Source organism: Aptenodytes patagonicus, chromosome 20, assembly GCF_965638725.1.
Source record: "Aptenodytes patagonicus chromosome 20, bAptPat1.pri.cur, whole genome shotgun sequence".
Taxonomy (NCBI): Eukaryota; Metazoa; Chordata; class Aves; order Sphenisciformes; family Spheniscidae; genus Aptenodytes; species Aptenodytes patagonicus.
Window position 1 is genome coordinate 9257476 of NC_134968.1, and position 23413 is coordinate 9280888.

The 23413-nt window shown below is 50.3% G+C and overlaps 1 protein-coding gene across 1 annotated transcript; it reads left to right on the forward strand.

The window, feature by feature from the left end:
- Nucleotides 1–2010: 2010 nt before the first annotated feature.
- On the forward strand, nucleotides 2011–19594 carry LOC143169244 (butyrophilin-like protein 9). The gene is made up of 7 exons (XM_076356518.1): nucleotides 2011–2077; nucleotides 6004–6345; nucleotides 7720–7983; nucleotides 8636–8896; nucleotides 10427–10480; nucleotides 11534–11554; nucleotides 19452–19594. The coding sequence occupies exons 1-7, from the start codon at nucleotides 2011–2013 to the stop codon at nucleotides 19592–19594; spliced, it is 1152 nt and encodes a 383-aa protein (XP_076212633.1).
- Nucleotides 19595–23413: the final 3819 nt, after the last annotated feature.

Sequence of the window (23413 nt, forward strand, 5' to 3'; positions counted from 1 at the left end):
CTGCCAAGAGGTCAGGGCTGAGAGGAGGAGAGACTAGAATGGCTTAGGACATCAGTAGTTATAAAATAAAGAGAGTAGGACTGGGGAACAAAACAGGAAAACCTGAAAAAAAGGGAGAAGTAATGAGAGAAAATTACAGTGTCTCAAACTAGGAAAAAAAAGCACCTTGAAGAAAAGAACTCTTCAATATTATTTGTTCTCAACTGAGAGAACAGAGAAAGCCTCTAATGATGGCTTCTTGGTGGAGAATATTCTCAAAGCTGTGGGTGAATTCCAAGATGTGTATAAACCATCACAGAAATAACGCTCTATTGTAAGTAAGTCCAGGACAAAGAGAAAACTTCCTTAATTGTTCTTTCTGAATGATCTAAGCAGAACGGGTTTGGAGAAAATCAATGCGTGAAGTAAAAAAGGAACATCAGAAGCATTTGACTATTTAGTTAATCCATTCAAATAATTATGATTATTAGGGAATTTAGTCTTCTGCCCTTGTAGAGGCCTAGATATATTCTCTGTTGTCTCTTTAATTAGAACGTTGTTGGGTGACAAGGATTTCCCCCTCCCCCCCCCCCCATTTCAATGTGTTTTTTATTGCTCATCCATGCAAACTTGGGCATTTATGACAGCTGGATGGAGACAGCAATGCCCCGGTCCAGTAGCTGCTTCCCCAGGGAAAGATTATCAGTTGTTACTGCTACAGTTAAAAAAGGAGTTATGGCTCCCCCCTCTAAGCTGTTAGATTTCTGTGTTTCTCTTTACATTTAAACACCGTTTGCCAAGAGTGCGTTCTCTTCTCCGAGTGCCTGACAGTGTAATAAAACTTTCCGAGTGGAGGTTAAACCAAAGGGTTTTGTTGGATTGCCATCCACCTTGAATTTGAACCTGACCCTTTTTGCTGCCAGTAAGTCCTGGCAGAAGTAACACTCAAAGCTGGTTCTAAAAGAAACCTGCACTGCTTTACTTTGAGTTTCATACGTTTCCCACATCAACTCCAGCTAATTTAGAGACCCGATGACTCGAAAGGAGCTAAGTTAAGTGTCTGTGGAAAAAATCTGTCATGGAGAAGGGAGAAAAAACATGTGACTAAATGCCTGAAAGGTCTCACCGAACATGAAAATGTTGCACAAAACCTCTATAATAAATTGTACGTAAACTGATCTTCATACCATCTGCACTTTCTTTGCATTTTATTTCATGTTTTCACACCCGCCTTGGTTAAACTTTGACAGGCTGAGGGGAGAGTAAAACTTCTCTTCAGTCTCTGAACTATTTGTTGTGAAAAACATTCAGAGCTGCTTGTGTCAAAATGGTCAAATTCTAGTTAGAAATCGTATTGGGTTTACATGGCAAAGTTTTGGTAGCTGGAGGCAGGGAGGCTGCAGAGGTGGCCCCTGTAAGAAGAGGGTTCTGGGCTCCAGAGCAGAGACTCCCCTGCAGCCCATGGAAATTTTGGAAGAATCCGTGATGGAGCAGGTATTTCCCTGCAGTCTGTGGAGACATCACGCTGGAGCAGGTATTCACAGCGCAGCCCATGGAGAGCCCAACCCTGGAGCAGGTGGCTATTCCCTGAAGGAGCTGTGGTCCATGGAGAGCCCACACTGGAGCAGGTTGATCCTGAAGGAGTGCAGCTTGTGGAGAGCCCACCCTGGAGTATGTTCTCCTGACAGGAACTGCAGCCCACGGAGGACCCCTGCTAGAGCAGATGGGTCCTGAAGGACTGTAGCCCATGGAGACTACCCATGCTGGAGCAGGAGAGAAGTGTGAGGAGGAAGGAGTGACACAGCAGGATGGTTATGAACTTTTCAGAAGACCAAAAGGGGTTGTTACATACATGAAGGGATACTGTTCAGAATGTAGAGTGATACGGAGATCCTTCTGTTTAGGTGCCCTCAACTGAGGCTTTATTCAGTGTAAGTGTCTGTCCAGTAGAAATCTCCAGCTGAGTTGGTCACCTTAAGGTTATCACCCTTGCCCAATGCATTCTGATTTTCCAGTGGGGCAGCAAGGAGCATGCCCAATGGGATTCAGGTGTCCAATCAACAGGTTCCCTTCCTGAACAGGGTGCCGCAGGCAAAAGGTTGGTCCAAGAACAGAAGTGTGATGAACAGATTTAAACAGTGAAAGGAGCTTAGAGAATACAGAGTGGGTTTAATCTATGGCATACCATGTCATTACCAGCGTGATGGCAGGATGTAGGCAAACTTTTGCATGATTGGGAAGACCAGGCATCTGATGATGAGCAAAGGCTACAGCCTGTAGTGTGTAGCAAAACTCTTATACCCCACAAGCTCTTTGATCTGGGTGTATGGCATGGAGCAGGCTCATGGAAAACAGTAATGGGATGCCTCCCTCCATGCATGGGTCTTTATACAATTGCTAGTCAAAGGAGTCTCAAAACCCATGGAAGAACCTGCCTCCTGGTATTTTTCATCCCTTCGGAGTCTTTCTCCAGATGGTCAAGTCTGATGCCATCATGAGAAAAACAGACTCAACTTGGGGAAAATTAATTTAGTTTACTGCTACTTAGAATAGGTTTGGCTAGTGAGAAACAGAGACAAAGATCTAAAACACCTTTCCCCCAAGCTCCTTTTTGCCAGGCTCAACTTCACTCCCTTACTCCTGACTCTTCTACCTCCCCCCACCTGTGAGTGGCACAGGGGGATGGAGAAAGCAGCATCATGGTCAGTCCATAACGGTTCCTCTCTGCCAGACCTTTCTCCTCACACTTTTCCCCTGCTCCAGTGTGGGCTCTCTGTGGGCTGCAGGCCTTCAGGGTAAACCTGCTCCCACATGGGCTCTCCACGGGCTGCAGTTTCCCTCAGGGAATACCCACCTGCTGCAGTATAGGGACCTCCTGGGGCTGCAGTGTGGGCACCTGCTCCACTGTGGTCCTCTCCACAGGCTGCAGGTGAATTTCTGCTCTAGCACCTGGAGCACCTCCTCTCCCTCCTTCTTCTCTGACCTTGGTGTCAGCAGGGTTGTTTCTCTCACATTTTTTCCTTACTGTTGTGCTGCATTTTGCCCCATTATAAACATGTCTTCTCAGAGGTGCCACCAGCTTCACTGATTGTCTCAGCTTTGCTCTGGGGTGGGTCCATTTTGCAGCTGGCTTGTATCAGCTGTGTCCAACAGGGGGGGCAGCCCCTCACTTTTTCCTACAGAGGCCACCCCTGCAGCCCCCCTGCTACCAAAACCTGGCTACAGATACCCAGTATACCCAGAAAATAGGTCTCCTATATTTACCTATCATCTTCTATGAGACTTCTTGATTTTATTTTTCACCAACAGGTGAAAGGCATTTCTTATCGTTATCCCATCAGTGCAGAATTGCTCCTCCTACTTCAGTGGTAACTTGAGTCATCTTGTTCCTTCCTGTATTTTTTAAAACCTCTAGCCAAGACGCTCCTTCCAACAGGTAAGAGCACAAGACTTTTTTAATGCCAGAAGGGACGCACAATGAAAATAACAAAAGGATATTCTAGATGTCTTTTGGGGCAGGTATATTCTATTTACTACTTCACAAGTGACATCTGAGGATTAATGAGTGAGAAGGAATACAGTGGAGGATATCTTAGTGTTATTCAGGAAGGAGTATTTTAATAACTAAACCTCTCAGTATTTGTGTTAGTTAATCAGGCGCTGTTCTGAGATTTGTACTGTAGTTGTAATTACTTTATCTCATTGGACTAATACTTTGTTGATATATAATGCTCTTCCAATGAGGTTGATTGAAAATGTAACATCCTCTGCTTTGGAATGGTAATATCTATTGAAATGATCTTTGTAATACAGGTAGAAATATTTAGCATAGCAGGGAATTAAGGGTTGTGGAAGACGACCGCAAACATATACGAAACAGTGGCAGCCAGATACACGTTTTGCTGTTTTCATTCATTCACAATGTTGAATGGTTGAGACGTAGATGTTAATTCTCTGTCCTTCAAACAGACTATTATGAAAAGATGTTGTAAGTGCCAATTGGTACTCAGAATGTGGGTAATTGTGCATTTTTATACGTAGCTGAGCTTTTAGGCCAAGCAGCTCAGCATGACTCTGGGGTTCAGTAAAGCAAAGGGAGGGGGCTTCCCTGGGGATGCCTTATTGTCCTCTAACGTGCCTTTCAGGTGATTAGTATGATGTGTGGTGTTTTCCTGCACTGTGCTTGCATTGCCTCCCTCTTATACTCTGTGCAGCTAGAGTAAATGCTGGCTCCTTGCAAGTCACGGTGTACTTCCCCGGTGCTTCCTTACAGCACTAACAGTTCCTCCAGTTTTATTGCCCTACTGAACAACTCTTTTTCTGCCCTTCAGCAGTTCACCAACGTTTTCTGTTAAGAGAGGACAAGAGTACAAGTTTGTGGGGAGTTAAGATAGATTGCAGGTGCAAGATAACGCAGCCATAGAGATAGGGAATGGGGTGTGCTGATTGATTTAGTCAGGCTGTGTGAGGAACTGTGAAAGACAGAAGAGAGTGGCTGGTGGGAGTAAAGTCACAGCTGACTGGGCACAGAGGAGCTGCAGTGTTGCACCTTTGTGGAATACATTGCTTTTCTCAAGCCTTCTGAGATGGGACCCTGGAAAAGTTTCCAAAGAGACTATGGGAGAACCAGACCAGGCAGTTGCTCCCATTGTCTCTCATTTATGCATGAGGACCACACCTGCTCGTCTGTAACAAAGCAAAAGCAGGATTTTCAGTGCTTCTCTGTCACATCCTCGTCCAGGATAGTGTTCCTACCTGGAGCCTCCTGCACCAAGTGACACACTGCTGCAGAATCAAAGTAGGCAGGGAAGTATGAAGCACAGTCCAGTTTCCTAGGCACATCCAACAAGAGCAGGTGATGCAGCCCATCCATTGCATGAGAGCCTAGTAATATGCGTACAGGGCTGGCAGTGGGCATCCTGGACTTCTGGCCTGCCATCCAAATCAGTTTGAAGTCAGATGTTCCTGAGCCCAAGAATAGGGACTGTCAGGGAACAGGAACGGGCAGATTTCCCTCAGAGAAAGGAGCCAGGAGCTGTGGTTGACCCCACCAACATGACGCGGTCCCACAGGATTGGAACACAGCAGGCACACCCAGGTGCTGCCTTTGCGTTTCTGTCTTTAGCAAGATTCATTCCCTTCTGTTTCATTCCTCTCGGGAATCCTTTCTCATTTTCACAGTGCATCATCCATTTCCCTTGGGAATAGAAGGAATTTGACTTGACCCACATGACATTTTTGGAGGATTTATGGAATAAGTGCTCAAAAAAGAAGCTCGTACTAGCCCTGATCTTTGCTCTTGCAACATGGGTTTTAACTGGAAAGTGGCTTACAGGTAAGAAACTCCCTACTGTATCCAGCTAGCCAGTTATCCTACGATATCACGCCTGCACTTCAGTTCATAGTCCCTAAAGGAACAAAGGCACTGTAGATCCTATGTGGTGTCTGACACCTCCGAGTCCAAGTTTGGGATAACATCAGCCATCTTGATGATGTGAGACACCCCAGTCCTGCTGTGGGGTGTCAGCTATTTCAGGGAGGCGGTGTAGGTGTAGTGATTGTCACAAAGCCAGTGCCTGTGGAGAACAAGAGCCTGTGCAGATCGCTTTGCAGGTTGTAAATTTGCCGAGTGTGCAGAACATTGCGCAGATCCTTGCACCTCATGCATGGTAACTTGCTCCTACCTCAGTGAGCTTTGGTTTGCAGTCCTCGCGCCAGCGTACCTATTGTCTTCCTGAATAAACTGCTGCCCACAATACCCATGAGTATGCTGCAGGAGTATGTAACACAACTGACTTATATAAAACCAGGAAATTTGGTAACTGTAAAGCATGTCTGTGCCTGGAGGAGGTGGTAGCAATGACTCAAGACCCTGTCCTCACTATTGTAAGGGACTATGAGACTTTAACCTAGAGCTCAGCTTTCTGGTTTGGATTCAGCTAACACATGTGGCTTTCTTCCCTCTATGGAAAGATTACACTCGCGAGGTAAACCAATGCATTTGCTCCTACCTCTTCCCTGCAGGTGAAGTGCCTATCACCATCAGCATCGAACCTTCGGTTGTCCTTGTTGGAGAGCAAGTGACTCTGTCCTGCCAGCTGACAGACAGTGTCCCATCTAACATGAGCGTGCTTTGGTACAAAAAGGAAAAGGGGAGGGATGCTCCACTGTGGTCTTCCTCCAGCCTGGGTGGGGTGGTGGAGCAGCGCCAGGATGAAGAACAGTGGAGGACTGCAGGACGCTGGCAGAGAAGAGCATTTCTTCTGGTTATCCGGCAAGTGCAAGTGGCCGACGAGGGGGCATACGTTTGTGCTGTAAACAGCAGTGTTGTCACACAGGAGGCTACGACTCACCTTCATGTTACAGGTAAGCAGGGAGATTTTCACTGTGAAATGCGACCCTCTACGACCACGCAGAGTTCAGTTCCCATCATGACTCTATGGCTCTGCCTATTCCTTGCTGGACAGCTCTGAGACCTTGTTGTGGTTAAACCCCAGTAGGCAGCTAAGCATCACACAGCTGCTTGTTCACTCCCTGCCCCGGTGGGATGGAGGAGAGAATCGGAAGGGTAGAAGTACGAAAACCTGTGGGTTGAGATAAAGACAGTTTAACAGGTAAAGCAAAAGCTGTGCACGCAATCAAAGCAAAATGAGGAATTCATTCACTACTTCCCATTGGTGGGCAGGTGTTTAGCCGTCTCCAGGAAAGCAGGACTCCATCACGCTTAACGGTTACTTGGAGAAATGAGGAAATAAGCAAAGACACAGGAAGTAGCCAGAAAGTCTTGCTTCAACCCTGAATATCTAAAAGCTGGGCACTGAGGGGGACAGGGCATGTGGCTTATCATGTGGGAAAATAGTGCAATGGGAAACTGCATTAAGATGCTGAATATCCCTATATAAATCCCTATGTAGGTGCTGAATATCCCTATATAAACAACCTATAATTGTTTTCTCTTCTGGGATTATGAATGTTCAGCCTCTCCAGTTGGGGCTGTGTTGCTTTTCAAAATGAAAAAACAATTACTCAGAGCTATTTGGGAGGGTATTCACTGATGTGCAGTGCACATAATGATATGGTAAAGGCCCCGTTTCCCTCCTTATTAGAAATCCCCCGTCTCAGAAGACCTGTCCCAAATGCAAACCTGAAAGCACTTCCCCAAAACACCTTATCAGATCTGACCTGTTGGACAAGTCACATGCTGGAGCTTCGTTTGAGTGCATGGAAACATCTAGTATCCACAAATCTGGCATCAGTCTATTCCGCAGACCAATGGCATGTTTGAAGGCCCTTTTCATTTCTTTTCTTTTGAACCTACCATGTGCTAGGCTGACTTGATGCCTCCTGTTTTGGAGTTGGACAAGACAGGGAACAATTCCTTGCTCTTCTTCCTCTCCACACCGTTCCTTTTTTATGGACCTGTATCATACCCCCCTCAGTCACGTGGAGAGTGCTCATCTATTTTGCAAACTCCCAGATGCTCTTCCTAATCTTTGATCATGCAGGCTGACCGGGGTTCACTATATCCCTGTGGCAAGATGCCCTAGTGCTCACCATTGTTGGAGTCCAGGTAAATGGCCCTTTTGATCTGACCAGGCGTGGTTCTTTTTATGAGCTATGAATTTTCAGAGCAACGTACTGAGGCTTTCTGTACTTTGTTGGTTTATTTTGTTGTTGTTGTTGTTGTTGTTTTGCAGTAACTCTAACTTTGTTTCATCCTCATTGCACTAACTGTTACAGCGATTGGGTATAAGCCAACTTTGGACAGGGATCTGCAAGAGGAGAGTATGTGTCGCTACACGTGTAAGTCAAAACAATGGTACCCAAAGCCTGAAGTCATTTGGATGAACTATGGAGGAGACGCAGTAAATGTGGAGGCCAAGACCAATGTAACCTGGAGTGAGAGAGACCATTTCACGGTGCAAAGCATCATCACAGTGCCTTGTAATAATGTAGATGTGGTGTGTGTAGTCAAACTCATCAAATCCAAGATAAGCCGGTCAGGTAGGTCACATTTTTACACCTGCATCTGCTTTGTTGAGGGAATCGGATCCCTCCATTATTGCTAGAAGAGGTGAAATTGGACAGGTCTCAGCACCTTCCCTGAAGCCCTCAAGCATCCTGCAGAATCTCACCCTTCAGGAGAAATCCTTGCTGTTGGGCGATGGAGGTTTGGGTTGGCCTTGTGGCGTCTTCAGGGGAACACCATGAAACAATGACCCAGGAAAGTGCTGGGAGTGATCTTCTCACTGCTCTGCCTCTTTGGGCCGAGTTCAGCCATAACTTAAGGGGCTCATAGCTTTCCTTTGTTTTTAACAGTCTGAACCTGAGTATTGTTATCTTTTTAGCATCACTTCTGTTTTTTACCTTCCCACCTGAAGCGACAGGCTGTATCGCTTACGGTTTGGGAAGAGCTTCTTGTACACAGTCCTGTCTCTTTTCATTTATTTCAGCAGTTTCACTCTTACACACAGAAAGTTCATACGACTCTTTCAAGTGTGGAATTATTAAAAATGAAATGCTCAAAAGCCAGATGGTTTTGATTAGAGATGAAACAACAACAAAAGTGCTGGTGTTCTGCGAGATCTCTTTCATGGCGTACTTGGTATTTCCGTGTTGTGCCAGATGCGGTGGTGTTAAATTGCCTCTGTTACAGGTTCCATGAATGAAATTATTGTGCCACAGTCAAGCACTTGTACATACAAGGGCAGAATAAGAGGTTCCTATGAAAAGCCCAGAGTGATGTGGGTTAATCACCAAGGAGAAGATCTATCTTCACTGGCCCAGACAAGCATTCTACAGGAGATGGACAATATTTTTGCAATAGAAAGCTCCATTGAGATACCCTGTGGACAATCGCCACCTTCTTTTGTGACCACTGATAGGGAACACAGTCCACAGATTGCTCAACGGTCAGGTATGCAGCAATTAAGACTTATATCATGTACTTTGGCATTCTCTGAGCGAGCAAAGCTACTCTCTTTTCACTCAGATACTGCATCACCCTGCACTAATGAGAAGGCTGGGCCTAATGCTGTGAATTATTTCACTTAGTTTCCCACAACACTCAACAGTTGAATCCGTTTGGGAGTGTCATGAAAATTCACAACTGGCCCGTGCCAACTGAGGAGAGAGGCTAGGACGCAAAGTATAGAATTGCAAAAGTAGTTCTTTTAGTCATGTGCATGAGGTGTCCCAGCCAAACTGGGAAAGCCGAATGTGGTTTTACGCATGCTTCTTACACCTTTCAAGCATTCAGTTACCACATGATTTGACTAATCACTACTTAACACACACATACTACTGTTTGCACAGCAATGATAATTCCATGGTGTCATCATCCATCTGCTTCTCTATTGGTCTAGATGTCCCTGGAGTTGGTCTTGCTACAGTTACTTATCTATGACACCAGACAATGGGAGGGTTTCACAGGGATGTTAGAGGGGCTGGGATGCTGGCGTTATGTCGGTAGTCCAGGGGTATCCTTTATCCTTCACGGATGGCTTTAAGATTCTGAGAAACAAAGGTCCGTATCTCCAGGTGGGGCTGTCCTCCTCCTTGCAATGCGCTGGGCTCCTTCAGCCATGCTTACTTAAGCATGGCTATTCAGTATACAGTGTAAACTACATATATCTAAAGAAAGTTGATAAAATTTCATACTATAAAGACTAATGGGTACAATAGTTAGGGAATGAGATTTTGCCTACGAGGAGCCTATTGCTCGATACTTTGAAGAAGTTGTCCCAGCATCCCATTATCAGGACTGTGGCTGAAAGCCAGGGAGACAGTGGGCTCCTGAGCTAAGCGCACACTAACCTGTTTCCCAGCATGGACCTCTATTTTTTGATGCTGGCAGAGAAGTTTTTCTGGCAGATCTTCAGACTATCAACTGCTGAGATTTGTACCAGTAAGGAAAGACTTTGGCATTAGGCTACTAGAGGGTTATTCTGCCTGAAGGTGGTGTTGAGCAGCAAGGGTAAGGCTGAGGTTTCCTCCAAAATGTCTTCTCAGTCAAAGATTCAAAGGCCAACTTGTCTTAAGCTAAAGTATTTTCATGGTATCACTTAGAACAATATTGCTCACTTCAGAGATAGTGGCCTCTTGAATAACAATAGAGACCAATTGCAAAGACTAAAAATAATAAAAAACTTCCCAAGGAAAAAAAAAATCATACTTCCCAGTTTATATCAAATCTCGTTTTGAGTGTGTGTGTAGAAAATTCTTGGACACGAGGCAGTGAATTGAAAATGCAACTATCAGTGTCTCATTTCATCTTTCGTTAAGCCTATTTGTGTTGCTCATCATATATCCAGATGAAAGTGTTCTTCTGCCAACCATGTCCAAATAGTGCAGATTATGTGACCCCCACGGCCACTCTGTGTATGTGAGTGCTATACTGCAAGAAAATTGCTGTCTTTTTTTTTATTGCTTTTTGCCCATTTTTCAGAAACAAGTAACTTCTCCTGGATTACCTACTTCCTTCTCCTCATTATTGTACAAGGTAAATTACTTCCCATTTGCCCAGTTCACATTGGTAGCAAAGAACCATCCCCAGGGCCAGTTGTGGGCTGCCTTTTGACTCTTCCTTTTTGTGGGGGGTCTCCCAATAGCTGTTGTGGAGGTACTATTTATGGTGTCTTTGCCTTTCAGCAACCCTTCAGAGGCAGATTGGTAAGTGTGGATGTTTGGGGTTTAGTGTCCTTGCCTGCCCACGGTGCAAGCTCGGTAGTGGAGACTTGACAGTGCCAGGGTGGTCCTATTCCTGGGGTCCTTGGCTGCTGTCGTGGCCCAGCGTGCATTTGGCAGGGCTGGTGGGATGTTCTCGTGACTGGGGGGACCCTGTTGTTGACTGGGCTCCGTTGCAAAGGCTCTGTGTCCTTGCCGCTGAGTCAAGGGGAGAAGTGGTGGCCCAAGAGAGAGAATCCATCCCCAGGGAAAGGGAACACTGTCCCCTGGGAAGTAGGAAACTGCCAGGCTGAATTGCCTGTGTGAGCCAGAAAGAAGGGGCAGGGAGGTTGTGGTGGGGGTACTCCAGCTTCTGGCTTGCCGGCTGCTGGTCGAGTGGAGATGCTGTGCCCCTCAGCACCTGACATGCCATTGAGGACATGTGGCTGTGATGTCAGTGGAGGCAGCAGCCCTGCAGGGTGTCTGTGCCAGACAGGGGCATTGACGTGAGGCGTGGTGAGCGGGTGGGAGGGCACTGGGTCTCAACAAGCATGGGGGCTGCATGTTGCTGTTCCAAGAGCCGAGGGAGCCCCTGTCCGCACTGCTGGCAGCAGCTCCTGCCTGGGCACCCCTGATCGCTCCCCCTTCTCCCTACCCCTCATTTGCAGCGGAGCTCCAGCTGCAAGGTGGGGCAGCAAGGGGGGCTGCAAAGGGTGACTGCATGCAGTGCACTGCCACCATGGCTCTGTGTCTGGGGGAGCCCTGGCTGGGGGTGGGTTTAGAGCAGGATAAATCTGCTTTGCTGAATAAGTCCCAGGCTTTAACCACAATCTTCCTTGGAGTCGGAGTGCTAAACAAGGTGTTCTCCCTTCATCCTCTATTCCTGCAGAAAACCAGAAGAAGGAAATTGGTGAGTGTTGCTGACGCCCTGGGGGCCATCTGTGCAAGTGAATCGTGGGATGCGGTGCCAGGGTGGGACAGCGGAGGGCAAGTCACCCCGACTCCATGAGATAGCTAGGAGAGCCTGCAGTGTGAGCGTGACTGGTGTCAGGAATGCTGAGAGACAGCTGGGTGGGAGGCAATCTCTCCCTGCTTTCCCTCTGCTTCCTTCCACCAAATGTCCCCGGGGAAAGGACCTCTAGTGGCAGCCATGGCCCTTGCAACAAGTGAGACTTGGGGTTGCCATGGCGGGTGGCTTGTGGTGTCCAGGCTGGTGGAGCCTTTGGTGCAGGCAGGAGCATGAGGGAAGGACATGCTGAGGGAAGGCCATGGTGTGGCTGATGGGGTGGAGAGCCTAGGTCCCTCACCAGCCCTGGGTTCTGGTAGGGACGTGGGTGTTTGTGGCTGGTGGCAACAATCCCAGTCAGAGCCAAGTGATGAGTAGCTCCAAGGGGCGTGAGCCATCCACCACGCCAGAGGATTTTTTCATCCTTCCCCGGGGGTGGACAGTCCCAGAGTGGACTGGCTTGCAAGGACCTTGTGGGTCTTGCCCTGACTTGATGTCGTCTTCTTCTCCTGTGACCGCGGTGACTCGGCAGAGGAACTGCATGCAAGGAACGGTGAGTCTTTCTACTTGCCCAAATGCCTTCCCCGCTGGGATAGAAGCCTTGGGGCAGGTGAGGAGGGACGCTCCAGCCATGCCAACTGCTCCCCGAGTGCCACGTCGAGAGACCCTGCCAGTGCCCAAGGCTCAACGTGGCAGCTGGCGCTCCCTGGCTTGGACTTTGCCAAGGCAGTGCCCCAGGGCCAGTTGTGGGCTGCCTTTTGACTCTTCCTTTTTGTGGGGGGTCTCCCAATAGCTGTTGTGGAGGTACTATTTATGGTGTCTTTGCCTTTCAGCAACCCTTCAGAGGCAGATTGGTAAGTGTGGATGTTTGGGGTTTAGTGTCCTTGCCTGCCCACGGTGCAAGCTCGGTAGTGGAGACTTGACAGTGCCAGGATGGTCCTATTCCTGGGGTCCTTGGCTGCTGTCGTGGCCCAGCGTGCATTTGGCAGGGCTGGTGGGATGTTCTCGTGACTGGGGGGACCCTGTTGTTGACTGGGCTCCGTTGCAAAGGCTCTGTGTCCTTGCCGCTGAGTCAAGGGGAGAAGTGGTGGCCCAAGAGAGAGAATCCATCCCCAGGGAAAGGGAACACTGTCCCCTGGGAAGTAGGAAACTGCCAGGCTGAATTGCCTGTGTGAGCCAGAAAGAAGGGGCAGGGAGGTTGTGGTGGGGGTACTCCAGCTTCTGGCTTGCCGGCTGCTGGTCGAGTGGAGATGCTGTGCCCCTCAGCACCTGACATGCCATTGAGGACATGTGGCTGTGATGTCAGTGGAGGCAGCAGCCCTGCAGGGTGTCTGTGCCAGACAGGGGCATTGACGTGAGGCGTGGTGAGCGGGTGGGAGGGCACTGGGTCTCAACAAGCATGGGGGCTGCATGTTGCTGTTCCAAGAGCCGAGGGAGCCCCCGTCCGCACTGCTGGCAGCAGCTCCTGCCTGGGCACCCCTGATCGCTCCCCCTTCTCCCTACCCCTCATTTGCAGAGGAGCTCCAGTCGCAACATAGGCCAGCACGTGATGCAGAGAAGGGTGAGTACAAGCAGTGCGCTGCTGCTATGGCTCAGTGCCCAAGGGAACCCTGGCTGGGGGCAGGTGTTCGTGGAGGTCAAGTCTGCCTGGTTGAAGACTTCCCATGCTATGCCAAGAGTGGCCACAGTGGGAGTGGTGCAGCCAGGCAGGGAGCGTGGGCTGGGTCTGTCTCCAAAGAGTGCCGGGAGGCCAGTACGCGTGCTCTCTGAAAGAGGGATGTGCTGTGCCCCTGTCCTCCCTTGTTCCTGGTTGAGGACTCACGGGGCAAGACCTCCTTGCAGATCCCAATGGCAATGGTGCTACGAGACACGAGTGCTTTGCTGCTACTGCCAGTCCCATGGTCCCCCGGCGAATGGTTTTCCCCCTGTTTTCCTTGAGTCAGGGTGCTAAGCAAGGTGTTCGTTCTTCCCCTTCTTTTGTCACAGAAAACCAGAAGAAGGAAATTGGTGAGTGTTGCTGACGCCCTGGGGGCCATCTGTGCAAGTGAATCGTGGGATGCGGTGCCAGGGTGGGACAGCGGAGGGCAAGTCACCCCGACTCCATGAGATAGCTAGGAGAGCCTGCAGTGTGAGCGTGACTGGTGTCAGGAATGCTGAGAGACAGCTGGGTGGGAGGCAATCTCTCCCTGCTTTCCCTCTGCTTCCTTCCACCAAATGTCCCCGGGGAAAGGACCTCTAGTGGCAGCCATGGCCCTTGCAACAAGTGAGACTTGGGGTTGCCATGGCGGGTGGCTTGTGGTGTCCAGGCTGGTGGAGCCTTTGGTGCAGGCAGGAGCATGAGGGAAGGACATGCTGAGGGAAGGCCATGGTGTGGCTGATGGGGTGGAGAGCCTAGGTCCCTCACCAGCCCTGGGTTCTGGTAGGGACGTGGGTGTTTGTGGCTGGTGGCAACAATCCCAGTCAGAGCCAAGTGATGAGTAGCTCCAAGGGGCGTGAGCCATCCACCACGCCAGAGGATTTTTTCATCCTTCCCCGGGGGTGGACAGTCCCAGAGTGGACTGGCTTGCAAGGACCTTGTGGGTCTTGCCCTGACTTGATGTCGTCTTCTTCTCCTGTGACCGCGGTGACTCGGCAGAGGAACTGCGTGCAAGGAACGGTGAGTCTTTCTACTTGCCCAAATGCCTTCCCCGTTGGGATAGAAGCCTTGGGGCAGGTGAGGAGGGACGCTCCAGCCATGCCAACTGCTCCCCGAGTGCCACGTCGAGAGACCCTGCCAGTGCCCAAGGCTCAACGTGGCAGCTGGCGCTCCCTGGCTTGGGCTTTGCCAAGGCAGTGCCCCAGGGCCAGTTGTGGGCTGCCTTTTGACTCTTCCTTTTTGTGGGGGGTCTCCCAATAGCTGTTGTGGAGGTACTATTTATGGTGTCTTTGCCTTTCAGCAACCCTTCAGAGGCAGATTGGTAAGTGTGGATGTTTGGGGTTTAGTGTCCTTGCCTGCCCACGGTGCAAGCTCGGTAGTGGAGACTTGACAGTGCCAGGGTGGTCCTATTCCTGGGGTCCTTGGCTGCTGTCGTGGCCCAGCGTGCATTTGGCAGGGCTGGTGGGATGTTCTCGTGACTGGGGGGACCCTGTTGTTGACTGGGCTCCGTTGCAAAGGCTCTGTGTCCTTGCCGCTGAGTCAAGGGGAGAAGTGGTGGCCCAAGAGAGAGAATCCATCCCCAGGGAAAGGGAACACTGTCCCCTGGGAAGTAGGAAACTGCCAGGCTGAATTGCCTGTGTGAGCCAGAAAGAAGGGGCAGGGAGGTTGTGGTGGGGGTACTCCAGCTTCTGGCTTGCCGGCTGCTGGTCGAGTGGAGATGCTGTGCCCCTCAGCACCTGACATGCCATTGAGGACATGTGGCTGTGATGTCAGTGGAGGCAGCAGCCCTGCAGGGTGTCTGTGCCAGACAGGGGCATTGACGTGAGGCGTGGTGAGCGGGTGGGAGGGCACTGGGTCTCAACAAGCATGGGGGCTGCATGTTGCTGTTCCAAGAGCCGAGGGAGCCCCCGTCCGCACTGCTGGCAGCAGCTCCTGCCTGGGCACCCCTGATCGCTCCCCCTTCTCCCTACCCCTCATTTGCAGAGGAGCTCCAGTCGCAACATAGGCCAGCACGTGATGCAGAGAAGGGTGAGTACAAGCAGTGCGCTGCTGCTATGGCTCAGTGCCCAAGGGAACCCTGGCTGGGGGCAGGTGTTCGTGGAGGTCAAGTCTGCCTGGTTGAAGACTTCCCATGCTATGCCAAGAGTGGCCACAGTGGGAGTGGTGCAGCCAGGCAGGGAGCGTGGGCTGGGTCTGTCTCCAAAGAGTGCCGGGAGGCCAGTACGCGTGCTCTCTGAAAGAGGGATGTGCTGTGCCCCTGTCCTCCCTTGTTCCTGGTTGAGGACTCACGGGGCAAGACCTCCTTGCAGATCCCAATGGCAATGGTGCTACGAGACACGAGTGCTTTGCTGCTACTGCCAGTCCCATGGTCCCCCGGCGAATGGTTTTCCCCCTGTTTTCCTTGAGTCAGGGTGCTAAGCAAGGTGTTCGTTCTTCCCCTTCTTTTGTCACAGAAAACCAGAAGAAGGAAATTGGTGAGTGTTGCTGACGCCCTGGGGGCCATCTGTGCAAGTGAATCGTGGGATGCGGTGCCAGGGTGGGACAGCGGAGGGCAAGTCACCCCGACTCCATGAGATAGCTAGGAGAGCCTGCAGTGTGAGCGTGACTGGTGTCAGGAATGCTGAGAGACAGCTGGGTGGGAGGCAATCTCTCCCTGCTTTCCCTCTGCTTCCTTCCACCAAATGTCCCCGGGGAAAGGACCTCTAGTGGCAGCCATGGCCCTTGCAACAAGTGAGACTTGGGGTTGCCATGGCGGGTGGCTTGTGGTGTCCAGGCTGGTGGAGCCTTTGGTGCAGGCAGGAGCATGAGGGAAGGACATGCTGAGGGAAGGCCATGGTGTGGCTGATGGGGTGGAGAGCCTAGGTCCCTCACCAGCCCTGGGTTCTGGTAGGGACGTGGGTGTTTGTGGCTGGTGGCAACAATCCCAGTCAGAGCCAAGTGATGAGTAGCTCCAAGGGGCGTGAGCCATCCACCACGCCAGAGGATTTTTTCATCCTTCCCCGGGGGTGGACAGTCCCAGAGTGGACTGGCTTGCAAGGACCTTGTGGGTCTTGCCCTGACTTGATGTCGTCTTCTTCTCCTGTGACCGCGGTGACTCGGCAGAGGAACTGCGTGCAAGGAACGGTGAGTCTTTCTACTTGCCCAAATGCCTTCCCCGTTGGGATAGAAGCCTTGGGGCAGGTGAGGAGGGACGCTCCAGCCATGCCAACTGCTCCCCGAGTGCCACGTCGAGAGACCCTGCCAGTGCCCAAGGCTCAACGTGGCAGCTGGCGCTCCCTGGCTTGGGCTTTGCCAAGGCAGTGCCCCAGGGCCAGTTGTGGGCTGCCTTTTGACTCTTCCTTTTTGTGGGGGGTCTCCCAATAGCTGTTGTGGAGGTACTATTTATGGTGTCTTTGCCTTTCAGCAACCCTTCAGAGGCAGATTGGTAAGTGTGGATGTTTGGGGTTTAGTGTCCTTGCCTGCCCACGGTGCAAGCTCGGTAGTGGAGACTTGACAGTGCCAGGGTGGTCCTATTCCTGGGGTCCTTGGCTGCTGTCGTGGCCCAGCGTGCATTTGGCAGGGCTGGTGGGATGTTCTCGTGACTGGGGGGACCCTGTTGTTGACTGGGCTCCGTTGCAAAGGCTCTGTGTCCTTGCCGCTGAGTCAAGGGGAGAAGTGGTGGCCCAAGAGAGAGAATCCATCCCCAGGGAAAGGGAACACTGTCCCCTGGGAAGTAGGAAACTGCCAGGCTGAATTGCCTGTGTGAGCCAGAAAGAAGGGGCAGGGAGGTTGTGGTGGGGGTACTCCAGCTTCTGGCTTGCCGGCTGCTGGTCGAGTGGAGATGCTGTGCCCCTCAGCACCTGACATGCCATTGAGGACATGTGGCTGTGATGTCAGTGGAGGCAGCAGCCCTGCAGGGTGTCTGTGCCAGACAGGGGCATTGACGTGAGGCGTGGTGAGCGGGTGGGAGGGCACTGGGTCTCAACAAGCATGGGGGCTGCATGTTGCTGTTCCAAGAGCCGAGGGAGCCCCTGTCCGCACTGCTGGCAGCAGCTCCTGCCTGGGCACCCCTGATCGCTCCCCCTTCTCCCTACCCCTCATTTGCAGCGGAGCTCCAGCTGCAAGGTGGGGCAGCAAGGGGGGCTGCAAAGGGTGACTGCATGCAGTGCACTGCCACCATGGCTCTGTGTCTGGGGGAGCCCTGGCTGGGGGTGGGTTTAGAGCAGGATAAATCTGCTTTGCTGAATAAGTCCCAGGCTTTAACCACAATCTTCCTTGGAGTCGGAGTGCTAAACAAGGTGTTCTCCCTTCATCCTCTATTCCTGCAGAAAACCAGAAGAAGGAAATTGGTGAGTGTTGCTGACGCCCTGGGGGCCATCTGTGCAAGTGAATCGTGGGATGCGGTGCCAGGGTGGGACAGCGGAGGGCAAGTCACCCCGACTCCATGAGATAGCTAGGAGAGCCTGCAGTGTGAGCGTGACTGGTGTCAGGAATGCTGAGAGACAGCTGGGTGGGAGGCAATCTCTCCCTGCTTTCCCTCTGCTTCCTTCCACCAAATGTCCCCGGGGAAAGGACCTCTAGTGGCAGCCATGGCCCTTGCAACAAGTGAGACTTGGGGTTGCCATGGCGGGTGGCTTGTGGTGTCCAGGCTGGTGGAGCCTTTGGTGCAGGCAGGAGCATGAGGGAAGGACATGCTGAGGGAAGGCCATGGTGTGGCTGATGGGGTGGAGAGCCTAGGTCCCTCACCAGCCCTGGGTTCTGGTAGGGACGTGGGTGTTTGTGGCTGGTGGCAACAATCCCAGTCAGAGCCAAGTGATGAGTAGCTCCAAGGGGCGTGAGCCATCCACCACGCCAGAGGATTTTTTCATCCTTCCCCGGGGGTGGACAGTCCCAGAGTGGACTGGCTTGCAAGGACCTTGTGGGTCTTGCCCTGACTTGATGTCGTCTTCTTCTCCTGTGACCGCGGTGACTCGGCAGAGGAACTGCATGCAAGGAACGGTGAGTCTTTCTACTTGCCCAAATGCCTTCCCCGCTGGGATAGAAGCCTTGGGGCAGGTGAGGAGGGACGCTCCAGCCATGCCAACTGCTCCCCGAGTGCCACGTCGAGAGACCCTGCCAGTGCCCAAGGCTCAACGTGGCAGCTGGCGCTCCCTGGCTTGGGCTTTGCCAAGGCAGTGCCCCAGGGCCAGTTGTGGGCTGCCTTTTGACTCTTCCTTTTTGTGGGGGGTCTCCCAATAGCTGTTGTGGAGGTACTATTTATGGTGTCTTTGCCTTTCAGCAACCCTTCAGAGGCAGATTGGTAAGTGTGGATGTTTGGGGTTTAGTGTCCTTGCCTGCCCACGGTGCAAGCTCGGTAGTGGAGACTTGACAGTGCCAGGGTGGTCCTATTCCTGGGGTCCTTGGCTGCTGTCGTGGCCCAGCGTGCATTTGGCAGGGCTGGTGGGATGTTCTCGTGACTGGGGGGACCCTGTTGTTGACTGGGCTCCGTTGCAAAGGCTCTGTGTCCTTGCCGCTGAGTCAAGGGGAGAAGTGGTGGCCCAAGAGAGAGAATCCATCCCCAGGGAAAGGGAACACTGTCCCCTGGGAAGTAGGAAACTGCCAGGCTGAATTGCCTGTGTGAGCCAGAAAGAAGGGGCAGGGAGGTTGTGGTGGGGGTACTCCAGCTTCTGGCTTGCCGGCTGCTGGTCGAGTGGAGATGCTGTGCCCCTCAGCACCTGACATGCCATTGAGGACATGTGGCTGTGATGTCAGTGGAGGCAGCAGCCCTGCAGGGTGTCTGTGCCAGACAGGGGCATTGACGTGAGGCGTGGTGAGCGGGTGGGAGGGCACTGGGTCTCAACAAGCATGGGGGCTGCATGTTGCTGTTCCAAGAGCCGAGGGAGCCCCCGTCCGCACTGCTGGCAGCAGCTCCTGCCTGGGCACCCCGATCGCTCCCCCTTCTCCCTACCCCTCATTTGCAGAGGAGCTCCAGCTGCAAGGTGGGGCAGCAAGGGGGGCTGAGAACACTGACTGCATGCAGTGCACTGCCACGATGACTCTGTGCTTGGGGGAGCCCTGGCTGGGGACAGGTGTTGGTGGAAGCCAAGTCTGATTGCCGAATAAGACCCAGGTTTTTCCCCCTGTCTTCATTGCACTCAAGATGGGGTTCTAAGCATTGTGTCCTCCCTGTCTCCCCTCTTCTTACAGAGAACCAGAAGAAGGAAATTGGTGAGTGTCGCTGTCTCCCTGGAGGCTGTGTGAGCCAGCTAATTGTGGGATTTGGGGGTCTTCATAGTCTGTTGCTTGTGGTGTCCAAGCTGGTGGAGGCTTTGGTGCAGGCAGGAGTGTGAGGGAAGGACATGTTGAGGGAAGGCCATGTTGGGGCTGATGGGGTGGAGACCCTGGGCCACCAAGCAGTCCTGGTGCCTGGTGAGAAAGTGGGTGATGGTGAGGTGTTGAAGAGATCCCTGCCAGAGTCACAAGCATTTGAGGGGTAGCTCCAAGGAGCATGAGCCATCCAGCATGCCAGTTTTTTTTTCGCTGCCCCGGGCAGAATGTCCCAGAGTGGACTGGTTCTTGCCCTGACTTGGTGTCGTCTTCTCTTGCTGCCCATGGTGACTTGGCAGAGAAACTGTGTGCAAAGGATGGTGAGTCTTTCTGGTTGCCTACATGCTTTCATGTTTATTGTCATTGAAAGTTGTAGATACTTTGCTTTCCACGTTCCTTGGAAATATGTCACCTGAATCTTCAGGAAGGAGTTTCCATTATGAAGCCAAACCTAATCCATGGGAATAACTCACAGTAGCTCAAATGGTCCTGTTTATAGACGCTATATTCTTCCCATGTCCTTTAGTTACCTCCAGCTTTAATGACCTGTCTACAATTTTATGCCTGTTGTCCTCCCATGTGCAAAAGATTACCTCATATCACTTGTGCCTCTCAGCCTTTCTGGTTGGAAAAGGTCCTCCTTGTATGCATAGGAGGAACAAGAGCCCATTTAGGAATGGCTGTGAATGTCATGTAGATCTGACTGCATGGAAAACTCTGGTGACTCCAGAAATAGCAGGTTAAAATATGGCATTTCAGGATATGGCTGAACTTTGGTATTAATAGAGTTATCTGTATCCAGAGTCATCCTGTAGTGCTACCAAGTACTGTTGTCTGATCCATAGTAATGTTAAATGTGCGTTTATCTTATTTGCAGTGGATCAGAGGAAAGAAATTGATAAGTCATTATTGTTAATTAATTAACATTAATTGTTAATTAAGTCCCTTAAACCTAGGGAAAGGGAAAGCCTGAAGAGAGGAAGGGATGGTTCTTGCTTTAAAGGACAATGAATTTAGAGCTTGTAACTTGAACTCCTGGGGCTTCAAAGCCTTTTCTGCACGCAGTTCCAGGTGCACATCTCACACCTGTCTGTTCACATGCTCAGACATTCATCCAAAACTTGACATTTTTCACATACAGATGCCTATCTTTGAGCTAATCCCTTAAGCTCACATCTCAGGACTTCGTGATCCTACCCTGCTGGGTTGTCTTTTCATCTCTCACACATAAAAGCACAAGCTCAGCTGATTCTGCCTTGGCAAACATTTAATATTGACTCATCTGATTTGACTTCTCAGCAGCTTGGTTTGTAGAGTAGACTCTCTGCCTGCCACATCTTCTCCACTATCCTTCCCTGCCCAGCCACTATTGCACAAAGCTGTCACAGTTGCACAGACACAGAAACTCACCGCAAAGTGCACTCCCTCCTGTTCCTTTGTATCCACCCCCGCCTGAGAAATGCGCAAAAGGTGGTGGAAATTTATTTCCATGAGTGTCACAAAGGGGACTGTCTCTTTCTGTGTGCCTGCAATGCTGGGGTGCTGACCAGGGATCTCACATGGCTTGAAACGTGGAGTGAGGCTGGTGGGGCATCCGTGTAAAATGCTGGCAAGGCAGCAAATTGGGACCTGAGAGAGAAAGTAGTTCCCAAGCAGGAGGCTCATCCCAGCTTCAGATCCTTCTTCAGACCTCGCAGGTGATCACAGGGCTTGAGAGAACAAGAGGGAATTTGAGGATCAGTTGACCTGCATCGTTTAACCTTAGACTCAGTCTGAGATTTCCCAACTTGGAGTTGGGTAATCTTTTCAGTCAATGTTTGGAGTTTGGTTTTTCTTACCTTTTTCTTTCCTCCTTCCTTTTCCCCTTATTTGCTTTCAGAATTCAGAAAGGCTCGTGGCAATGCAGGTAAAATAATGTATTTACTTATGTCTGTATTCAATGGCTTGAAATCTGTGAATACCACAGAAGCAGTGCTGAGCATGGACTGGATTGTGAGACTACAAATGCCTTTTATTCCAGTGATACGGAGTTATTTCACTTGGCAGTGAAATATTTGAAAGTTAAAGTGTAATTTATATGTCTGAGTGCAGTCCTTCTTCACTCCAGGCTTAGAGGTCTTTCTAGACTTGTTGTAGGGATATTTTCAGAATGAAATGTTGTACAGTGCAGTTTCCTTCTCTTCCTGCATATTTGCTTTAGAGGAATGTTTATAAAGCCCCAAATATCTCTTTGTTGTAGATGACATCAAGGTTGATGGGGACACAGCCCATCCAAATTTGTCTATTGCTGTGGACCAGAAGAGTTTTACGTATAAATCACAGGCCCAGAAAGTGACTCAAAATGAAGGGAGTTTTGATTCATCTGTCTGTGTGTTGGGCTCAGAAGGTTTCTCCTCTGGGAAGCATTACTGGGAGGTGGACGTTGAAAAAAGCAATGACTGGGACCTGGGAGTAGCCAGAAAATCCGCTCCGAGGAAAGGAATAATGTCTCTGTCACCTCAGGAAGGATTCTGGGCTCTGGGCTTAAGTTTTAAAGATTACTGGGCAAGAACTGATCCATGGGCACGGTTAGTGGTGCAGAAAAATCCCAGGAAAGTCGGAGTTTACCTTAATTGTGAAGAGAAAATTTTGATTTTTTTCAACGTTACTGACATGTCTGTGATGTTCACGTTTAAAGACTGTGCATTCTCAGAAGACCTGTATCCCTTCTTTAAAAACTCACACAAAGAATCAACCATGAGAATCTGTTCAGTTAAAGAGGAATAATTTTTTTTTAAATATGGTAGTTTTGTTGTGACATGAAAGATCATATTATTTTCTTAGACAAATTTAATGCTTAATTGCAATTTAAGTATTACACATTCTTGACCACATTCTGTATTAGGCATGGTTTAATACCTTAACTTAAAATATTTTCCTTTCCCCCAGCCTTTTCTGTATGCATTTTGTCCAATACTTGCAGCATGTGTGCAGAAGTGAGCTGTCCCATGACACAATTTGATAAATGATATATTTATCTCAAGAACAATTTCTGTAGCGTCTTTTTTCTGAAAATAATTTCAGTCCTTACAACGTGTTTCAGTGATCATCATTCTCTGAGGTTTCGCTGACTGCTGCACTGTGTATGTTGTACTTGCATACTGTCGTGGTTTAACCTCAGTCGGCAACTGAGCACCACGCAGCCGCTCGCTCACTCCCCCCCACCCGGTGGGATGGGGGAGAGAATTGGAAGAGCACAAGTGAGAAAAACTCGTGGGTTGAGATAAAAACAGTTTAATAATTGAAATAAAATGATAATAATGTAATAATAATAATAATACACAAAGCAAGTGATGCACAGTGCAATTGCTCACCACCCCCCAACCGATGCCCAGCCAGTCCCCCAGCAGCGGCCCCCCCGGCCAGCTTTCCCCAGTTTATGTACTGAGCATGACGTCACATGGTATGGAATGTCCCTTTGGCCAGTTTGGCTGTGCCCCCTCCCAGCTTCTTGTGCACCCCCAGCCTGCTCAGTCGGTAGAGCATGGGAAACTAAGAAGTCCTTGGCTCGTGTAAGCATTACCTAGCAACAACTAAAACATCGGTGCGTTATCAACTTTGTTCTCCTCCTAAATCCAAAACACTGTACCAGCTACTAGGAAGGAAATTCACTCTATCCCTGCCGAAACCAGGACACGTACAAAGCCCAACTTCAGATCATGAATTCAAATACTCACCCCCCAACAAATACACAGCACCCCATAAAGGTAACCTCTCTCTATCACTCTTCTGGATGGAATTCTCAGAGTTTTGGAGGAAAAGAAAAAAAAAAGTTTTAAAACAGGGTAATTTAAAACATAGTA